The sequence below is a fragment of the Tachyglossus aculeatus genome, chromosome 2, assembly GCF_015852505.1.
Source record: "Tachyglossus aculeatus isolate mTacAcu1 chromosome 2, mTacAcu1.pri, whole genome shotgun sequence".
Taxonomy (NCBI): Eukaryota; Metazoa; Chordata; class Mammalia; order Monotremata; family Tachyglossidae; genus Tachyglossus; species Tachyglossus aculeatus.
The window spans coordinates 40,815,634-40,838,178 of NC_052067.1; the positions used below are offsets into that span (position 1 = coordinate 40,815,634).

A 22,545-nucleotide genomic window follows, 5' to 3' on the forward strand; every position below is an offset into this window, starting at 1 on the left:
ACGTCGTGCCGGGGGCATCCTTCAGTGAGAGGATATGGGACTGCGGATCCAGAGTTGGCATAGAACCTCGACCCTGAGGTCGAGCGTTAAATTGGGACTTTTTTGGGTTTTCCATCCTCAGAAAAATTCCTAGGTCTGCAAGCTCATTGTGGGCAGGGGACATGTCTACCAGCCCTGTTGTATTGTACTCTCCCAAGTGCTTAGTCCAGTGCTCTTCAAACAGTAAGGGCTAAATTAATATGACTGATTGATTCCCAGTTGACACAGACCTCATTGCATTCTCTTGTTGGTCTCTCCAGGAGAATGATAGAAAGTCCACTCTTGTCTCCCTTGTATTATAGTCTCCCCCAAACAATAATGAATAATAATTATGATATGTGGCCTAGTGGATAGAGCACGGTCCTGGGAGTCAGAAGGACCTGAGTTCTAATCCAGGCTCCACCACTTGTGTGCTGTGTGACCTTGGGCAAGTCACTTCACTTCTCTGGGCCCAGTTATCTCATCTGTAAAATGGGGATTAAGACTGTGAACCCCATGTGGGACAGGGACTGTGTCCAACCTGATTAGTATGTATGTACCCCAGTGCTTAGAAGAGTGTTTGACACACAGTAAGGGCTTAACAAATACCAGTTATTATTATTATTATTACTGCCATGTGTCAAACACTGCTCTAAGCACTGAAGTAGATAAAAATCAAAGAGGTTGGACACAATCCCTGTCGTAGGGTTCCCAGTCTAAGTAGGAGGTAAAACAGGAATTCAGTACTGAGGCACAGAGAAGTGAAGTGACTTGCCCAAGTTCACACAGCACACAAGTGGCAGAGCCAGGATTAGAACACAGATCCTCTGATTCCCAGACCCATGCTCTTTCCACTAGGCCATTCTGCTTTTAAAAAATAAAGGCCTGGGATTTATAGAGCATTCTAGATTGGAAAGTCAGTCAGGAGATGCAGGACTGTAGTGGATACCCAATAGATGTTTGGTTTCTTCGTTTAAGTGCTTAATTATCAGGTTAAAACTTTTCTTAGTACTTGGAGCAGTCACAACTGTTATTCTACATGATCTCAACTTAATTATCAGGTTAAAATTCTTCTTAGTACTTGGAGCAGTCACAACTGTTATTCTACATGATCTCAACTTTTATCAGATTAAAATTCTTCTTAGTACTTGGAGCAGTCACAACTTATTCTACATGATCTCAACCTATGAACTTATTCGTAATTTATTTATTTATTCATATTAATATCTGTCTCCCCCTCTAGACTGTAAACTCGCTGTGGGCAGGAAATGTGTCTGTTACATTGTTGCACTGTACACTCCCAAGCGCTTAGTACAGTGCTTTGCACCCAGTAAGCCCTCAATAAATACAATTGAATGAGTGAATGAATGAACTCCGGGCACCATAGAGCAAATTCAGTGAATTTTCTAGCTTGGACCCAACCAGTGTGGTATATCCATGGATCTGTGGAAAGAGAGTTTCTTGTTTTTTGTTCCTTTCTATTCATTCCTGTCTTCATCATCAATCGTATTTATTGAGCGCTTACTGTGTGCAGAGCACTGTACTAAGCGCTTGGGAAGGACAAGTTGGCAACATATACAGTCATCATCAATCGTATTTATTGAGTGCTTACTGTGTGCAGAGCACTGTACTAAGTGCTTGGGAAGTACAAGTTGGCAACATATAGAGACAGTCCCTACCCAACAGTGGGCTCACAGTCTAAAAGGGGGAGACAGAGAACAAAACCAAACATACTAACAAAATAAAATAAATAGAATAGATATGCACAAGTGAAATAAATAAATAAATAGAGTAACATATATACATATATACAGGTGCTGTGGGGAAGCGAAGGAGGTAAGATGGGGGGGATGGAGAGGGGGACAAAGGTGGAGAGGAAGGAAGGGGCTCAGTCTGGGAAGGCCTCCTATCCTCTATATGTTGCCAACTTGCACCTCCCAGGCGCCCAGCACAGCGCTCCGCACGCCGCAAGCGCTCAACAAATACGATTGAATGAATGAATGAACGGACTTCTATCTATTTGCCTATAGGGGCAGGCGGGATTTTTTTTTTTCCTCCTTGGCTTTCTCCGTGAAACCCTCCCAGCCACCCAGGCTTCCCGAGCGGTTTCTGGAGCCCCCAATCTGTTCCCTCAGGTGTACCTGACGGCCGGCACGGTGTACGGGCTGGAAGGCCAGCTGAACCACCTGGAGAACGCCGCCCGCAGGATCAACAGCGTGACCACGGAGTCGGAGCTGGCCGACTTAGAGGACCAAGTAGCCACGGCTGCGGCCCAAGTCCATGACGCGGAGCTGCAGGTAAGGTCATCGCCCTCCGCCTTTCGCCCAGTGGGCGGCAATTTCAGAACAGAGATTTAAAATCTGCCGTCTTCATCAGCAAGAGTATTTGTTGGATTTATTGAGCGCTTACTGGGTGCAGAGCACGGTACTAAGCGGTTGGGAAAATACACCATCTCAATATAACAGAATAAGAACGCGGTTGGGCACAGGGCTGTTGGAAAATGAGTATTCTGCGAAGCCTTTGGGAAATAAATTCCTAAGCAACTGATGGAAGGGGAAGTTTCTGAGAGGTTTGAGATAGTATTTGCTGTACCATGTGCAGAGCGCTGAACTGAACGCAGGAGGGAAGTACAATATAACCAAGTTGGTAGACAGGTTCCCTGCCCACAATGAGAGAAGCAGCATCGCCTAGTGAATAGAGACGGGCCTGAGGGTCAAAAGGACCTGGGTTCTAATCCAGCTCTGCCATTTGTCTGCTGTGCAACCCTGGGCAAGTCACTTCCCTTCTCTGGACCTCAGTTACCTCATCTGTGAAATGGGGATTAAGAATGTGAGCCCTCTGTGGGACTGGGAGTGTGTCCTACCTGAGTAGCTTGTCTCTACCCCATTGCTTAGTACAGTGCCTGGCACATGGTAGTAGTAGTAGTCTTTTAGACTGTGAGCCCACTATTGGGTAGGGACTGTCTCTATATGTTGCCAACTTGTACTTCCCAAGCGCTTAGTACAGTGCTCTGCACACAGTAAGCGCTCAATAAATGCGATTGATGATGATGATGATCATGGTAAGAACTGCTCAGGAATTTTCTATTTATTTATTTATTTTATTTGTACATATTTATTCTATTTATTTTATTTTGTTAATATGTTTTGTTCTGTTCTCTGTCTCCCCCTTCTAGACTGTAAGCCCGCTGTTGGGTAGGGACCGTCTCTGTGTGTGGCCAGCTTGTAATTTCCAAGCGCTTAGTACAGTGCTCTGCTCACAGTAAATGCTCAATAAATACGATTGAATGAATGTATGAATGAATGAACTGGACGAATACCATAAAAAAAGAGAAATTACAGTCACAAAGGCGTTACTGGTCCAGGATACTTTTCACCTTGTAAAACAAGTATGCCATTTTCCTTTATAATGATAATAACTGTGATATTTGTCTAGCACTTACTATGTGCCTAGCACTGTACTAAGCCCTCGGGTAGATACAAGATAATTAGGCCCCACATATGACGCCGCAGTCAAAGTAGGAGGGAGAAAAGGCATTGAGATTCCCTTTTGCAGGTGAGAGAATGGAGGTACAGAGAAGTTAAGTGATTGCCCAAGGTCACACAGAAGACAAGTGGCAGAGCCATGATTAGAACCCAGGTCCTCTGACTCCCAGGCGGGTGATCTAACCATTAGACCACTTGTTTGTGGCAATAATCTGTTCCAAAGTCTAAGGAGAAGCCACAGCAGCAATCCTCTAAACTGTAAACTCATCATGGGCAGGGAACGTTTCACCCAACTCTCTTATATTGTAATCCCCCACGAACTTAGTACAGTGCTCTGCACACAGTAAGAACTCAATAGTTACAACCGATTGATTGATTGATCATTGTATATATGTATATATGTTTGTACATATTTATTACTCTATTTATTTTACTTGTACATATCTATTCTATTTATTTTATTTTGTTAATATATTTGGTTTTGTTCTCTGTCTCCCCCTTCTAGACTGTGAGCCCACTATTGGGTAGGGACTGTCTCTATATGTTGCCAACTTGTACTTCCCAAGCGCTTAGTACAGTGCTCTGCACACAGTAAGCGCTTAATAAATACGATTGATTGATTGATTGATTGATCTGAAGAGAGGGTGATCTAGCTGAATGCCTGGGCACCCCAAAGGGAAGCCAGACATTTGACAGTGACCCACAGAAACATCTTCACTTTTCCCAAGAGTCAGTGGGGATGCTGAGGTGTAATTTTTTTTTAATGGTATTTGCTAAGCCCTTTCTATGTGTCAAACACTGTTCTAAGCCCTGGGGTAGATACAAGTGAATAAGGTTGGACACAGGGCCTGTTCTGCATGGGGCTCACAGTCTACGTAGGAGGGAGAACAGGAGAACTGAGGCATGGAGAAGTCAAGTAACTTGCCCAAGACTGACTTGCCCAGCAAACATTTGGCAGACCCACGATTAAAACCCAGATCCTCTCACTCCCAGGCTCATGCTCTTTCCACTTCTGTGAGCTCATTATGGGCAGGGAATGTGTTGGCTAATTCTGCTGTATTGTCCCCCAAGCACTTAGTACAGTGCCCTGCCCATAATAAGGTCTCAATAAATGTGATTGATTGATTGATCGATTGATTGATAGGCCACACCACTTCTCCATATTCTGAATTCTTTCTAGCCTGACCCCTATAACAGCCCAAGGATCTGCTCTCCTCTAGACTGTAAACTCATTGCGGAGAAGCGGCGTGGCTCAGTGGAAAGAGCCCGGGCTTTGGAGTCAGAGGTTGTGGGTTCAAATCCCAGCTCAACCAACTGTCAGCTGTGTGACTTTGGGCAAGTCACTTAACTCCTCTGTGCCTCAGTTACCTCATCTGTAAAATGGGGATGAAGACTGTGAGCCCCCCGTGGGACAACCTGATCACCTTGTATCCTCCCCAGCGCTTAGAACAGTGCTTTGCACATAGTAAGCACTTAATAAATGCCATCATTATTATTATTATTATTATTAGGGAATGCATCTGTTATATTGTTATACTGTACTCTCCCAAGTGCTTAATACAGTGCTCTGCACACAGCAAGTGTTCATTAAGTACAACTGTCTGATTTAACCTCCAGGAAGTCCTGCCCTCAAAGGTTTCATACTGGAAAGACTATCCCCATACAGTCTGCCCCATTCTGCATTTTAAGACTCCTCAAAGCCTCCTGAGAGGAGGGCAGCCCAGACCTGCACTGCCTTCTCATCGCATTTCCCTCTGTGCAGGCAACCAGAACATCGTCCACACAAAGTATTTCCTCAGCAGCAAGCATGTAGGCAATCAGTCAATCAATGGTATTTATTGAGCGCTTACTGGGTGCAGAGCACGGTACTAAGCACTTGGGAAAATACACCATAACGATATAACAGAATAAGAACGCGGGTGGGCACAGGGCTGTCGGAAAATGAGTTTTCTGCGAAGCCTTTGGGAAATAAACTCCTAAGCAACTGATTGAAGGGGAAGTTTCTGAGAGGCTTGAAATACCCGGCGCTCAGTAAATATCAATGATTCATTGACTGATTGACGTGCTGAGGTCTGCTCAAGGTTTGAGGTTCCCTTTATTTGCCCCCTTTTTTCACCCCTCCCTCAGCCCCACAGCTCTTCTGCAATTTATTTATCAATCAATCGATCAGTGGTGTTTATTGAGCACTTACTATGTGCAGAGCACTCTTTTAAGCACTGGGAGAGAACAATACAAGACAATGAGCAGATACGTCCCTTGTCCATAATGAGCTTACAGTCTAGAGGAGGAGACAGACATGAATTTGAATAAATAAATATCAATGTCTGTTTCCCCCTGTAGACTGTAAACTCCTATTAGGAAGGGATCATGTCTACCTATTCTGTTGCATTGTGATCTCCCAAGTGCTTAGGACAGTGTTGTGTGCACAGAAAGTGCTCAATAAATATGATGGATCAATTGAGACACTTCAGGCATCCTTGGGGGAAACTTACACGTGCTTATTGCCCTCCTCCCCTCACCCACCGTGCCCCTGCTGAAATCCCCTGGATGCCCGGTTGACTGGCAGGAGAGGAGGAAACTGTGAACATCTGAGCATCTGTGGATCTCCACAGCATCACAACAAGCTCATGGGCATGGCTTTATAGGGGTACCCAAGCAGAGAGCATCACGGAACCCGTCCCTTCACCGAGAACACATTGGGCCCAGACGAGGGGCAGGAGCAGAAAACCATCGTTTCCTGGTTCATGGCCAACATCCCTGGGAGAAACTGAACTGAGCATGGAGGGAAATGGACATGGCTAGGAGCCAACAGACAGGGCCCAGTGGCCTCATTTCCTCTTTTAGAGCCTCTTTCAGACTGTGAGCCCACTGTTGGGTAGGGACTGTCTCTATATGTTGCCAATTTGTACTTCCCAAGCGCTTAGTACAGTGCTCTGCACATAGTAAGCGCTCAATAAATACGATTGATGATGATGATTTCCTGGGCACTGTGGGCTGGAAACTGCCCAGCTCCGTTGGGTCATTCGTAACCAGGATCCTCTAACCAGTAGTTGTGTGTTCAAGGTGGGGAAGGGAATAATCAGCTCAGCGGCTCACGTCACCCAGTAGCAAATCTCCTTTTATGACTAAAGGTCACTTTTCATAGCTAAAGGCGGGGAGAACGAAGCAGCAATCCTCTACATTTTCACTCGGGTAAGTTCCATCACCTGCTTTGTGGAGATCTGATCTCTGTATGTTTGGGGTTTGGGGAAGGTGAAGGAAGGTGGGAGAATTCCTTATGCACCCAATTAATGATGCTTCCTCTACACCAGAAAATATTTTAACACCCTCTCTCCCTCTGTCTTTCCTTTTTCTTTCATTCCTTTTTCTTTCTCTTTCTCTCTATTTCTGTCTCTGTTCCCTACTCTTTCCCTCTCCCTTTCCTTTACTGTCTGATCTCTCTCTGTCTCTCTGCCTGACCTTCTCTCTCTAATATTTCTCTCTTCTTTCTCTCTTTGGTATGTCTCTGTCTCTTTTATTCTCTTTCTTTGTCTCTCCTTTTCTCACTTATCTCCCCTCTCTAATCTTTCTGTCTCTTTCCTCTTTATTTTCCTCTCTCTTATCTCTAATATTTCTGGCTCACTTATCTCTCCTCTGTCTCATCTTTGTCTCTTTTCTCCTGTCTAATCTTTCTCCTCCTTTTATATTTCTCTGTCTCACTACTCTCTGCTAATATTTCTTTTGGCCTCACTCCTGTCTCTCCTTTCCCTCTAATCTTTCTCTGTCTCTTTTTCTTTTTCTCCTCTTTAATCTTTCTCCTTCTGTTTTCAATATTTCTCCATCTCATTCCTTTCTTTCTTTAATATTTCTCTCTCCTGCACACCTGTCTCTTTCTCTGATCTTTCTCTCTGTCTCCTCTTTCTCCTCTCTACTCTTTCTCTATCATATTCCTCTCTTCTCTTTAATCTTCCTCTCTGTCTCTTTCCTCTTTCTCATCTCTAATCTCTCTCCTTCTCTCTACTCTCTATCTTACTCCACTCTCTTTCCTCTCTAATCTTTTTCTCCGTCTCTTTCTCTTTCCTCTTTCTCCTCTCTAATCTTTCTGTCTCACTCTCATCTCTCTCCTCTCTGTCTCTCCACCTCTCCTCTCTCACTGTCTTTCCCCCCCTCTGCCCCTCTGTTTAAAGATTTCAGATATCGAGAGCAGAATCTCAGCCCTGACCATCGCAGGTCTGAACGTGGCACCGTGTGTCCGTCTGAGAAGAAAGCGGGATCAGAGGCAGATGAGTCAGGTAGCCTTCTGTCCCCTCCAGAGCTTGCACTCCACAACTCTCCCACTCCGGGATTTCTGTCTCTGGGGCTAGGAGGAAAGCCTTTGACCCTTATGTTTTGTTTGTAGGTTCAAACCATAGATACATCACGGCAGCAGAGGAGAAAGCTTCCTGCACCACCAGTGAAAAGTAGGTCTGAAAAATCAGATCAGTTGGTACCGTCTGAAACCATGTGACCAGACAGGCAGAGGAAGCCAAGTTTGGGTGCTGAGAAAACTCTGAGAAAGCCATTCCAGATGGTGGATTTGGCCCTCACTGTTTCTTTTCTATTTTTTCCTTAAGGTATTTGTTAAGTGCTTACTATTTGCTAGACACTGAACTAAGTACTGGGGTAGATACAAGGTAATCGGGTTGGACACAGTCCATGTCCCACATGGGGCTTACAGTCTTAATCCCCATTTTACATATAAGTATAGTGCTAAGTGCTTTGCCCACAGTAAGCGCTCAATAAATACGATGGAATGAGTGAATGAACATGAGATAACTGAGGCACAGAGAAGTGACGTGATGCCCAAGATCATACAGTGGACAAGTGGAGGAGCCAGGATTAGAACCCAGGTCCTTTTGACGCCCAGGCCCCAGGCTGTATACACTAGGCCACACTGCTTCTCAAGGACTGTCTTCCTTCCTGCTCCTTTCAAGGACTTTCCGGTGTTCCCCTGTACATCTCCAGTTGCACAGTGGGGCCTCAGGCATTTGAAAAGAGAGTGAACTTTGTTTCTGAAACAAAAGGGGAAGTCAGGGCACAGAAAAGGAACAGGATCAGTCGATCAATCAGTCAATCAATTGTATTTATTGAGCGCTGACTGAGTGTAGAGCACAGAGCCTGGGAGAGTAGGACACGACAATACGGCAGACACAGTTCCCTGCCCACAACAAGCTTCCAGTCTAGGATGGTCCGGGAGTTTGAATTCAAGACGGGGTCGGAGGGTTTGAACATGGGCGAGCCTAGGACAAGCTTTCAGTACAGAGCTCTGCACACGGGGTCGCCAATCTCACCCCAGACGAGCAAAGCAGAGTGAAGGATGGCTACAAACCAAGATCCAGGCTATTTCTGTCCTCTAACCAATGCCCTTGAGTTAGCCTTCCTATATCACCCGGTTCCTCTCCGTTTCCTTTCAGATGAAAATGCGGAGGCTTCTCCGGGTCCCACCGGTAAGGCGTTCAATCGAAATTTTGTGCTCCAAGGATCTTTGACCCAAAGGACGAAAGAAAGGAAAAGCCCTGCACAGGATCTGATGGTAACTTCCCTCTCCTCCACTGTTTGTGTAGACTTCGGTTGTTTTCCGTGATAGTGGTCAACCGCCCCCGAAAAGGTCTTCCAAGCTTGCTTGCCTGAGGCAGGCATAGCGTCAATCAATCAGTGGTATTTACTGAGCACTTACTCTGGGCAGAGCTCTTCATGAAGTGCTTGGGAGAGGATAACAGAATAAGTAGACAAGATCTCTGCCCTTGAGGAGCTTACAGTCTAGTGGGAGAGGCAGACGTGAAAATAAATTACAGATAGGGGAAGGAGCAGAATAGAAGAATATGTGGCAGGTGGGCCGGGGATGGGCTTAGTATCAAAATGCTTAAGGGGTACGGACCCGAGTGCATAGATGACACAGAAAGGAAGGCAAAAAGGGTGGGGAAATGAGAGTTTAGTCAGGGAAGGCTTCTTGGAGGAGATACGACTTCCAGTAGTGTCTGAAGGTGGGGCAAGTGGTGGTCTGTCAGAAGTGCAAGGGCTGGAAATTCGAGCAGGAAAGGTCAGTGAGGGATCAACAATATGAGAGACGAGATTGAGGCCCAGTGAGTAAATTGACAAAAGAGGAATGAAGTGTGCAGGCTGGGTTGTCATGGGAGATGAGTGAGGTTAGGTTTGAGAGGGAGAGCTGATTGCCAGCTCAATTGAATCTTCTTTGAAGCTTCTCTGTGCCTCAGTTTTCTCAGCTCTAAAAATGGGTATTAATGATCTGCTCTCTCTCTCCCTCTCTTAGACTATGAGCCTCGTGAGAGACAGGGACAGTGTCTGATCCCATTGTATCTACTCCAGGGCTTAGCTTCGTGCTTGGAACATAGTACGTGCTTAACAAATACCATAACTATCATTATTATTCTTCCCTAGCAATGTTCTGCAGAATTTCTGCCAAAATTGACTCTGTTCACAAAGAAAGCCTTGGGAAAATGATACTCTTCATTTTACCGGTATAACAACATCCGTGGGGTCGGTGTCGGGAAAAGGAACCAGCGAAAGCAACAGTGAAAAAGGCATCATCTTAATTTGGCAAAAAGTACTAAAAACGCAGTAAATCTTCTGCTAATCCGTAAATTTCTTTTTTTTCCCTAGGACCCAACTAAAGGATCTGCTGTAATGTACTAGGAATACCAAACTCTACTGCCAATAACACACTGCCTCTGGCTGTACACTTAGTGCCTTTACTTAGCAGCCACTGTATACAAAGAACATCCAAAAGAAAACAGGCCCTCGAGAACCCGCAATGCCTCAGTCCTAGGGCTTTGTATGGATACCTCACTGAGAAAGCTGTCTAAGTCTTCAGCATTGTGGTCTGCTCCTCGAAACTCTGCCTTACTTTCCCATGAGACTCCAGGGAGATTACTGAGATGCTGAGTTTCATAAGCAAGGCTCCAGCTTTTAAGATGCACTTTTCGGAAGTCGATTTTCCTTAAAAGTACGTTGTCTTTCCAATGCTGTCTGTATGTTTTGTCCACTTGAGCCATCTGTCAGTAGTTCACGTGAGAGGAAATGGCAGAAACAGTCTTATCAGTCATCCCCTCAGAGGCTTGCCAGACCCTTGGTTCTTTAGGTAGACTCTCTAAAAGTGCACCTGCAGTGAACATTTAGTTCCCAAGACTTTGAGAAAAAGGAAAATTGACTGGCAGTTATTTTCCTAAGGAAACACTTCCCACCAAATAGTTTAGACATCTATTCTTACACTTCCCTCCTGATGCTAGATGTTGCTCTCCTGGTTAAGGTTTTTATTTTGTACTTCAGGGCCCCTATACCAAATTTCTCCAGAATAAGATGTGGCGGCCTACCCTGCCTAAAATCAGAAGCCTTTACTCCTCATTTCACATTGGCTGAGTCTGGGTGGAGTAACTGAGGATTGCCTGTCTCAGACTGTGCTGCATTCATTTATTCATTCAATCGTATTTATTGAGTGCTTACTGTGTGCAGAGCACTGTCCTAAGCGCTTGGGAAGTACAAGTTGGCAACATATAGAGATGGTCCCTACCCAACAACGGGGCAGAGTGTGGAATTCATTGGAGGGTGATCTTCGACAGCAGCTTCTGTCATGAATTATACGGATGAGCTGACCTAAAAAACTTGTGTTTTTTAGCTTAGAGTTTGCTCTGAGGACTGCCAAATGTTTTGTCCCTGATGGGCTGCCATGAATCTCCCTGCCCCTCTTTCACACTTTGGCACAGGAAATGGGGTGGACTTGAAGTTTGGATGTTTGGTGTCTAGGGTGTAGCACTGAGGAGATTGGTAGTAATAATAATAATAATTATGGCAATTCAGCACTTGGCTATGTGTCAAGTCCTGTTCATTCATTCATTCATTCATTCAATCGTATTTATTGAGCACTTACTATGTGCAGAGCACTGTACTAAGTACTTGTTCTAAGAGCTAAGGTAGATACAAGTTAGGTCAGACACAGGCTCCCAATTTAAGTAGGTCTATTTTTTTGTTTGGTCTTTTTTATGAAATTATATGTTAAGCACTTACTATGTATCAAACACTGTTCTAAGCGCTGGGGTAGGTACAAATTAATTAAGTCAGACACAGTCTCTGTCCCTCATGGGGCACACGGTCTAAATAGGAGGGAAGCAGGTATCCTCATTTTATAGTTGAGGTAACTGAGGCACAGAGAAGCCAAGTGACTTGCCCATGGTCACACAGCAAGCACTTGGCTGAGTCGGGATTGCAACTAGGCCCTCCTGACTCCCAGCCCTGTAATCTCTCCACTAGAATATGCCACTTCTATGTTCTGACAGCGTCAATGCCGGAAGAAAATGGGAGTCTTCCTCCAGAGACTAGGCCCCTCAGTGATTGTAGGTAGGGAAAGGCCAGCCATAGAGACCCTTTGACACTTCTGAGGGTTAAACTGATCTTTAAAGGAAGCTACCCACTAAGAGGAAAGGGGAAACCATTTTCACTGACTGAAGTTTTGATGCGGGAGCCTGGGCTCGGTCAGGTCAGCTCTGATTTGTCCATCTAGGCCATGAGGGGAACAATTGGGTTTCAGCCCTTCCCCAGAATGACAAACCAGAAAGCGGAAATGAAGGGGAGAGAGACAGGCGGGAAGGTGGGACTTGAAGGCACATCTATTCATGGGAGATATCTTCAGGCTCCCTGTCCTGAACCCGGATATGAGAGCATTTTGGGAAGAGCACCCCAACACAGCATCAATGATATTTATTGAGTGCTTATTGGGTACACAGCACTTTACTAAGCTCTTGGGAGAGTACAATACCACAGAGTTGGTAGACATGCCCCCTACCCACGACGAGCTTACAGTCTAGAGACTCATGAATGCCCCACCTTCCCTAGATGGAACAAATGAAGATTAGGGGACCACCCCCCTACTCAGAAACCTCATGTGGGTTCTCACACTTCCAGGGTCCCAGGGCAGTCAGTCAGTCTTTCAGTCAAATTTATTGAGCGCTTACTGTGTACTAAGTGCTTGGGAGAGGACAATATAACAGACACATTCCCTGCCAACAACTAGCTTACAGTCTAAAGGGGGAGACAGGCATCAATATAAATAAATTACAACCACCCTGACTTACCCTGGGTAATCCAGTTCTGCCATTTGGAAACCCGGCCCTAATCAGAATTGGAGACCATCTGGACCAATCAAAGTTAGGGTAACGTTTCAGATTGAGCCTGGAATTAGAAGTGGCTGAATCCACTAAAACCGGATGATTGATCTTGCTCCTTTTTATTCCAAAAGGGGCGATGATAAATCTATTTGGAGGAGCACTCCCTGCCCTTGAATCTGACCCGAAGGAAGGGGACCTCCGCTTTCACCCTCCTCCTCCTCCACCTCAGTCCTTTGTCCTCCCTGCATCCCCTAAAGTCCAGGGTGGCAGAAGAAAGAATGCAGTTAAACCCTCAGGACAAATCCTGGAGAGGAGTTGCCAAATGCAGATAGCCAGGAACAAGCCTAATGGGTGCCAGCTAGGCTATAGGGGTGACCAGTAGTAATCATCGCCCAAACTCTCCCCTTGCTGTCCAGGACAGTCCCCTCAGACATTTTTATTTGAGGGTCCAGAATGAACTTCACCCCTTGCCGAGTTGAGGCGGATTGAGCACTAATTGTGTGCAAAACACTGGACTAAGCCCTTGGGAGAGTACAGGATAACAATAAACAGACACGTTCCCTGCGCACAATGAGTTCACAGTCTCGAAGCTGTGACCAGATCTGGCAGTCTTTAGAAAAAATGGCCTTCATTTACCCAACTCAGACTCAATCACTGATGCCCCCAACCAAATTAGAAGAACTTCTTGCTGCCACCCAGGAGTCAGGGGTCTTTCATTGACTGTGCCCATTTGTGCACATCAAGGGAGATTGATGATGGGAAATTCCAAATATCTACCCTTCGGCGCTGACAACGTTAATGGCTTATGGTGTTGTGTCGTTTGGCTCTGAATCAGGTTGGGCTAACATCTTAAGGTAACTACTGAACAGAGAAGGAAAATTTTCTGGATATACCTGGGCTGACAGTTCTGTTCTGCGGAGAATTTGGAAAGACAGTGGGACCAGAATTGCTTCAGAAGAACTACTGAGTGCAGTTAGAATTTTTTTAAAAAAATGGAATGCTAAAGAAATTGAATCCCAGCCACCACATAGAGTATTTGAAACAGCACCTTCATATGTAAAGATGTATCTAAATTCCATGCACTATCAGTCAATTATTCAGTCGTATTTATTGAGCATTTACTGTGTGCAGAGCACTGAACTAAGCACTTGAGAGAGTACAATATAACGGTTGATATGTTCCCTGCCCACGGTGAGTTCACAGTATAGAGGGGGAGACAGACATCAAAAGAAATAAATAAAGCACAGATACGTACATAAATGCTATGGGGCTGAAGGAGGGGATTTACTGCACTAAAGCCAGTAAGTCTAAAAAATAAATGAAATAAGTTGGGTCCAAGTACAATCCTATCATTCCCATCCCGGAAAATCCTAAAGTGTAATAGAAAGAGGGCGCTTAAATTTAGATGTCTCGTGTGCATTTCCATTTCCATCAGCTGCACCAGGCCTGAGAGATTACCTCCCCTGAGGAAAGTCTGCATATTCACGTAATACTACTATTTACTAATCCTGTGTATGTGTAATCCAACAAAAAAAAAATCTCATTTGAATAGAGTAAACCTTCAATGCTTGTTACGCTGGTTGTGATATTTCAAACCAAAAAAAAAAAAAAACCACAGCAACAAAAAAAAATGAGATCAGAGTTTGGAGTAGAATGTTTTCAATTAAAAGGCATGAAAAGCAACTACTGTGGTGTAACAGTGTTAAAATATTCAGTCTTCTTTGACAAAAATGTGTACTGTGTAGGCATTGCAAAAAACAAACTGCTCATGGCATTTGAATTTTTACAGAAGTTTTTCCTTGTGCCAAATATGTGCAAAAATTTAATTTCCTGTTTTAAAACAATCATCAAAGCATATGTTAGAGCCCCTAAATTTTGTCATTAAGTGATTTCAATATTTTGTGTTAATATTTATATTTAGATTAATTTTTATAAATGAAACTATTTTAATGGTTTACAAAAATGAGGACTATGTAATCATCTGTGGGATGAAGTCTGAGTGAAACTTTAGCTTGCCTTCACGTTCCCTGCATATTCGCCAAGAACTTCTGTCAAGACAAATGATAAAGGAGTAAAAGTCATTGATGAAAAATATGGTCTGTGGTGGTGGTTGTTTATTCTTTGTTTAAAGGAAGTAACCAAGTTGGTAATCGTCCAGAGGGGGGAATCAACGCTATATTAGAGAAATGTACTAATAATAATGGTGGTATATGTTAAGCACTTACTATGTGCCAAGCGTGCGTTAAGCACTGGGATGGATAATGGGTACAAGCTAATCATCATCAACCATCATCAATCGTATTTATTGAGTGCTTACTGTGTGCAGAGCACTGTACTAAGCGCTTGGGAAGTACAAGTTGGCAACATGTAGAGACAGTCCCTACCCAACAGTGGGCTCACAGTCTAAAAGGGGGAGACAGAGAACAAAACCAAACATACTAACAAAATTAAATAGAATAGATATGTACAAGTAAAATAAATAAATAAATAAATAGAGTAATAAATATGTACAAACATATATACATATATACAGGTGCTGTGGGGGAGGGAAGGAGGCAAGATGAGGGGGGATGGAGAGGGGGATGAGGGGGAGAGGAAGGAAGGGGCTCAGTCTGGGAAGGCCTCTTGGAAGAGGTGAGCTCTCAGTAGGGCCTTGAAGAGAGGAAGAGAGCTAGCTTGGCGGATGGGCAGAGGGAGAGCATTCCCTATTCCAATAATCAGATTGGACACAGTCCCTGTTCCACAATGGGACTCACAGTCTAAGTAGGAAGTGAAGAGGTATTGAATCCCCATTTTGGAGATGAGGAAACTGAGGCATGGCGAAATTAACTGACTTGCCCAAATCCATTCATTCATTCATTCATTCATTAAGTCGTATTTATTGAGTTCTTACTGGGTGTAGAGCATGTGCTTGGGAGAGTACAATACAACAATGAGCAGACACAATCCCTGCCCACAATGAGCTTACAGTCTAGATTCCCTGATTCCCAGGCCTGTGCTCTTTCCAATAGGCCACACTGCTTCTCTTAAGCCTCGCTACTCATCTCCCTGCCCAGACATAAGTGTCCCATGAAGCAAGTCTAGAAAAGCCCCCGTATCACAGAGAAACCATGGAATCTCCTCCAAGAGGCCTTCTTCAACTAAGCCCTCATTTCCTCTACTCCCTCTCCCTCCTAATAATTGTGGTATTTGTTAAGTGCTTACTATGTGTCAGGCACTGTACTAAGCACAGGGTTGGATACAAGCAAATCAGGTTGGGCACAATCCCTGTCCATGTGGGGCTAACAGTCTCAATTGCCACTTTACGAATGAGGTAACTGAGGCCCTGAGAAGTGAAGTGACTTAATAGTAATATTGATAATAAAATTATGGTATTATTCAAGTGCTTACTAGGTGCCAGGCACTGAACTAAGCACTGGGGTGGATACAAGCAAATCGGGTTGGACACAATCCCTGTCACAGATGGGGCTCTCAGCCTCAATCCCCACTTTACAGATGAGTTAACTGAGGCACAGAGAATAATAATAATAATAATAATAATAATGGCATTTATTAAGCGCTTACTATGTGCAAAGCACTGTTCTAAGCGCTGGGGAGGTTACAAGGTGATCAGGTTGTCCCACGAGGGGCTCACAGTCTTAATCCCCATTTTACAGATGAGGAAACTGAGGCACAGAGAAGTGAAGTGACTTGCCCAAGGTCACACAGCTGACAATTGGCAGAGCCGGGATTTGAACCCATGACCTCTGACTCCAAAACCCGGGCTCTTTCCACTGAGCCACGCTGGAGTGACTTGCCCAAGGTCGCACGGCAGACAAATGGCAGAGCCAGAATTAGAATCCATGACCTGACTCCCAGCCCTGTAACTTATCCACTATGCCATGGTGCTTCTCAATTTTCTGCCTTGCCCTTGCATTTGGATTTATACCTTTAAGTATTTCATATTCACCTCACCCTCAGCCCCATAGCACTTATGTGTGGATCTGTAATTTATTTATTATTATTAACGTATCTGTCTCCCCCCCAACCTGGACTGTAAACTCGTTGTGGGTAGGGAAAGTGTCTACCAACTCTACTGTATCATACTCTCCCAAGATGATCCCTCCCTTGAAACACTAACACCGAGCATCCTCTGGTAGCTTAATAGAAGCTTGGCTATGGAATTGGCAGAGGATCTGGAGACACGTTGCCAATTTGAGGCCCCGGGCCACTCCTGTCCTTAATCTGCTCGCCAGCAGCAATAATGGCATTTGTTAATGGTATTTGTTTAGCAGTTATTCTTTGTCAAGTACTAAGTGCTGGGGTAGATTCAAGTTAATCAGGTCGGACGCTGTCTCTGTCCCACTGAGGCTCGCAGTCTAATTAAGGAGAACAAGTACTGAATCCCCTTTTTACAGAAGAAAGTGAAGCACAGAGAAGTTAAGTGACTTGCCCAAAGTCACACAGCAGGTAAGTGGCGGGACGGGGATTAGAATCCAGGTCCTCCGGCTCTCAGGCCTGGACTTTCTCCACTGGCCCACGTGGCTTGAACAGGAATCGTCCTTGAACACGAAATGTTCAGGTACAGTTAGAGGAGGGACCATCCATCCTCACTGAGGCCTCGGGAAAATCCTTTTTAGCAAACTCGGTCTGGTTTTTGCATGTTCAGTCCAGTGAGAGAGGAGAGAAAAAGGCAAGGCTCCAGAGGGGGAAAGAATCCTGGATCCTCTGTACTCTGCTATTTCTCTTAGTAGAATAGTAGTATTTATTGACTGCCCTCTTGGTGCAGTGCTCTTTATGAGGAGCTTAGGACATACAGGTGATAATAATTGTCATATTTATTAACAGCTTACTATGGGCAAAGCACTGTAGTATTAGGGTAGATGTAAGATAATCAGGTCGGACACAGCCCCTCTTCCATATGCAGCTCATAATCTTAAATAGGAGGAAGAACAGATAGTGAATCTGCTTTTTACAGATGAAGAAACAGGCCCAGAAAAGTTAAGTGACTTGCCCGAGCTCTCACAGCAGGCACGTGGCTGAGCCACATTTAGAACACAAGTCCTTCCCCTCCCCACAGCACCTGTATATATGTATATATGTTTGTACGTATTTATTACTCTATTTATCTATTTTATTTGTACAAGTTTATTCTATGTATTTTATTTTGTTAATATGTTTTGTTTTGTTCTCTGCCTCCCCCTTTTAAACTCAGTATTAACTTGTATTTTTTTTTCTTAGATTTACTGGGGGGGTTTTCCTTCATAATGAAAATTCTTGACAAATAATATATATTTCCCATGAAATTTCTTCTGGGAAATTTGGATTTTAGCCACAACTGCCCCTAATCTGGGTGTTTGAATCCTGAATATTTATATTATATTTATTTATTCTATTTATTTTATTTTCTTAATATATTTTGTTTCATTGTCTGTCTCCCCCTTCTAGACTGTGAGCCCGCTGTTGGGTAGGGACCATCTCTATATGTTGCCAACTTGTACTTCCCAAGCGCTTAGTACAGTGCTCTGCACACAGTAAGCCCTCAATAAATACGATTGAATGAATGAATGAATGAATGAACCCACTGTTGGGTAGGGACTGTCTCTGTTGCCAATTTGTACTTCCCAAGCGCTTAGTACAGTGCTCTGCACACAGTAAGCACTCAATAAATACGATTGAATAAATGAATGAATGAAGTCAGAGGACTCCCAGGCCTGTGGTAACCACACTGCTTCTCATTTGTCAATTGTTTTGAGCCCTTATTGTGTGTGGAATATGGTTCTAAGCCCTTGGGAGAGTACAGTATAACAGTATAACAGACACATTCCCTGCCCACAAGGAGCTTACAGTCTAGAGGTGGAGACAGGTGGTAATATAAATAAATTATGGATATGTACATAAGTGCTGTGGAGATGGGCAGGGGAATAAAGAGAGCAAACCAGGGCGATGCAGAAGGGAATGGGAGAAAAGGTAATGAGGTCTTAGAGAAAGCCTCTTGGAGGACACTTCTTGATAGAACTACTTCCTTTCCTGTCGCCAGAAGGAGAGAGCAGAAGTGCAGGAACTGATAACTCGGCTTGGTTTAATTTCTTTATCACGCAAAAAAGGCTGAGTGGCCTATTTTCTACTGATTGATTGAACCCAGGCCCCTGCTTCCCACTGTCTGTCTCCCGGACCAGACTATAGGCACCTTTTGGGAAAGAATCGTGTCTACCAACTCTGTTGTAGTCTCCCAAGGGCTTAGTACAGTGCTCTGCACACAGTAGGAGCTCAATATATAGCACTGATTGATCGATTGATTGGTCAGTGGGAGGCTGAGAGTGGAGGCTGGAAGAGTCTGCAAAACGTTGCTTCAAACCCACCTTTCTCCCCCAAACCTGGGACTTCTTCCCTTTATTATCCTGATGGTGGTATCCGACAAGTCAGGTTGGAAATAAGGATAGAGTCAACTGAAAAACCAAATCCCACCTGCAGTCTAGGCTCTTCCAGTGACTTCTACAGCCCAGCCCGCACCCTCCGCTCCTCCACCGCTGATCTCCTCACCGTACCTCGCTCTCGCCTGTCCCGCCATCGACCCCCGGCCCACGTCATCCCCCGGGCCTGGAATGCCCTCCCTCTGCCCATCTGCCAAGCTAGCTCTCTTCCTCCCTTCAAGGCCCTATTGAGAGCTCACCTCCTCCAGGAGGCCTTCCCAGACTGAGCCCCTTCCTTCCTCTCCCCCTCGTCCCCCTCTCCATCCCCCCCTTCTTACCTCCTTCCCTTCCCCACAGCACCTGTATATATGTATATATGTTTGTACATATTTATTACTCTATTCATTTATTTTACTTGTACATATCTATTCTATTTATTTTATTTTGTTAGTATGTTTGGTTTTGTTCTCTGTCTCCCCCTTTTAGACTGTGAGCCCACTGTTGGGTAGGGACTGTCTGTATATGTTGCCAATTTGTACTTCCCAAGAGCTTGGTACAGTGCTCTGCACATAGTAAGCGCTCAATAAATACGATTGATGATGATGATGATGACTCTGCTTCCCAGCCCGAGCGAGTCTTGGTTATAAAATGGTTGCGAAGATTAGGTCTTAAGCAGTGTGGCTCAGTGGAAAGAGCCCGGGCTTGGAAGTCAGAGGTCGTGAGTTCTTATCCCACCTCTGACACAACTTGTCAGTTGTGTGACCTTGAGCAAGTCATTTAACTTCTCTGGGCCTCAGTTCCCTCATCTGTAAAATGGGGATTAAGACTGTGAGCCCCACGTGAGACGACCTGATCACCTTGTATCTACCCCAGGCTTAGAACAGTGCCTTGGCACACAGTAAGCGCTTAACAAATCCCATTACTATCATCATCATCATCAGCCCTCCACCATAAATCCATCACCTCGCTTCCCGGCTTCAGCAAAGAGTTAAGTCAGCCTTTATGAAATGAACTGACAACGCATTTGTCTAATGAATAAACTGAAATGTCACGAGTGTCAGGGTGCTTTACCACTAATCTGTGATGAACGATGTAGGAAGTTTGCTAATATCCTTGCAGGCCAGTAAAACCCACAGTATTAATTTTCACTTAGTTCATTAACTGGGTAATAAAAGAACGTTTTAATACCGATCATAAATTCTCCACCCTTTGGGGTGCATTTTAATGGTAATAAATGCTAACTGAGATTAAAAATGATCCAACAAATCTGCTGAGTATCTTTCCCCACTTTTTTCTCAGAATTACGCTGATGAATGGTCTGAAATGAATAATCATTGCAACCCAACATAATAGGATGGCTTCTGTGGCTTTTGAGAGGGACTTTTAACCAAACAATACTATCCCTGGCATAATAATAATGAGAGTTTTAACCAAACAAATACGATTCCTGGAATAATAATAATAATCGTAATGGCATTTTTGAGTGCTTACTCTGTGCTAAGCACTGTAGTAAGCTCTGGGGTAGATACAAACAAATCAGGTTGGACACAGTCCCTGTCTCACATGGTACTCACAGTCTTAATAATCCCCATTTTACATATGAGGTAACTGAGACACAGAGAAGTTAAGTGACTTGCCCAAGATCACCCAGCAGATAAATGGCAGACCTAGGATTAGAACCCAGGTCCTTCTGACACCCAGGTCTGTGCTCTACCCACTAGGACATTGTGCTTCTCTTAATAACTGTACTTCTGCAAATAGCATTATCATTTGAGATTAAAATCCAACATCACACATGATGCTAACTTTAGAGCATAATCCCAGCCCTAAAACAAGTTTATCCTATAAATTAACATAATAAGATTTGATCCACCCAGCCTAGTATTCTGTTTCTACTCTTTCAGTGGGATTCTAAGATGGTGGCTTGCACTCCTTGGTGTCCATCCTATTGGTTTTAGATAATAATAATAATAAAAACAATAATAATAACGATAGTATTTGTTAAGCGCTTACTATGTCTTTTCTTGCTTTATGCTGTCGAGTCATCTCCGACCCATAGCAACTCCCTGGACACATTTCTCCCAGAACACTCCATTCTCCATCTGCAGTCATTCTAATAGTGCATCCGTAGAGCTTTCTTGGTAAAAATATGGAAGTGGTTTACCAGTGGCCTTCTTCTACTCAGTAAACTTGAGTCTCTGCCCTCAACTCTCTCCCATTCTGCTGCTGCCCAGCACAGGTGAGTTTTGACTTGTAGCTGATTGCCTTCCCCTGGCTAGTCACTGCCCAAGCTAGGAATGGAATGGGTAGACCTCTGCTTGACTCTCCCTCCCATAGTCAAGACTGGTAGAGTACTGGAAACTCCCCAGGAGCTATCCTGAGAGGGGGCTTACTGCCTCATCCTCCTTTCTGACCTCCCAACCTCCTGCCTCTCTCCACTCCAGTCCACGCTTCACTCCGCACCCGGATTATCTTTCTACAGAAACGTTCAGAACATGTTCTCCTCCTCAAAAATCTCCAGTGGTTTGCCTATCCACCTTTGTATCAAACAAAAACTCCTCACCATTGGCTTTTAAGCACTCCATCACCTTACCCCCTCCTACCTCACCTGGCATCTCTCTTTCTACAACCCAGCCCATACACTTCACTCCTCTGGTGCTATTTAGCGCTTACTTTGGGCAAAGCACTGTACTAAGCGCTTGGGAGAGTACAATACAACAATAAACAGACACATTCCCTGCCCACAACAAGTCTATGGGGGGTGACAGACATTAATATAAATAGATAAATTACAGATATAAAACAGGGTGTCAATGGAGTGGGAGCCCTGGGGGTAGATGTTCAATTTATTGCTTGTATTGTACTTTCCCAAGTGCTTAGGACAGTGCTCTGCACACAGTAAGCATTCCATAAATGCGACTGGATGACTGAATCCTGATTTGGCTAAACTCTGCCTTATACTGCCAACAGGATGCTGGAGAGAAACAATTGACTGTCCCATCACCAACCCCGAAGAGGAAGGTTGACCCAACTGAAAAGTGAAATCTGGCTTTTGTTTATTATCTAGCTCTGACAGGGGCTCGAGGACACATCTGTCTTTGAGTTATTGGCTCTTTCTACAATGTCCACAGAGAAAGCAGCCAACTGCTGTTGTTACGTGGTCTCTAAGTTTCCGACTTGGGCCTGCCAGAGTTGGGAAGGGAGGACTGTGGATTCTAGGTATCTTTGCTGCTTGGAAGCTCATTGTGGGCAGGGAACGTTCCTGTTTATTTTTATATTGTACTCCCCATAGTGCTTAATACAGTGCTCTGCACACGATACGCGCTCAATAAATTCGATAGACTGACTTTGACCCAGCATTTCTACATCAGAAAGCAGGTGCCAGGAAATACATAATGCCCAAACCTCCCCTCTAAAATCCACCCCCCATTGAAGCCTCCTTTCCTGCTGAGGAACTCACAAGCATCATTTTTCTAAAACATGATACTGCACACATCTCCTCAAAACCTTCCG

The 22,545-nt window shown here is 44.4% G+C and overlaps 1 protein-coding gene across 2 annotated transcripts in view; it reads left to right on the forward strand.

The window, feature by feature from the left end:
• LOC119922897 (myosin VIIA and Rab interacting protein) overlaps positions 1-11,323 on the forward strand; it is a 229,545-nt gene extending 218,222 nt beyond the window's left edge. For both annotated transcript variants that reach the window (XM_038742511.1, XM_038742521.1), the window contains exons 13-17: positions 2,154-2,315; positions 7,670-7,774; positions 7,882-7,942; positions 8,936-9,054; positions 10,143-11,323. In XM_038742511.1, the coding sequence (XP_038598439.1) occupies positions 2,154-2,315; positions 7,670-7,774; positions 7,882-7,942; positions 8,936-9,054; positions 10,143-10,175 (480 nt within the window). In that variant the 3' untranslated portion in view covers positions 10,176-11,323. The remainder of the gene's footprint in view (positions 1-2,153; positions 2,316-7,669; positions 7,775-7,881; positions 7,943-8,935; positions 9,055-10,142) is intronic.
• Positions 11,324-22,545: the final 11,222 nt, after the last annotated feature.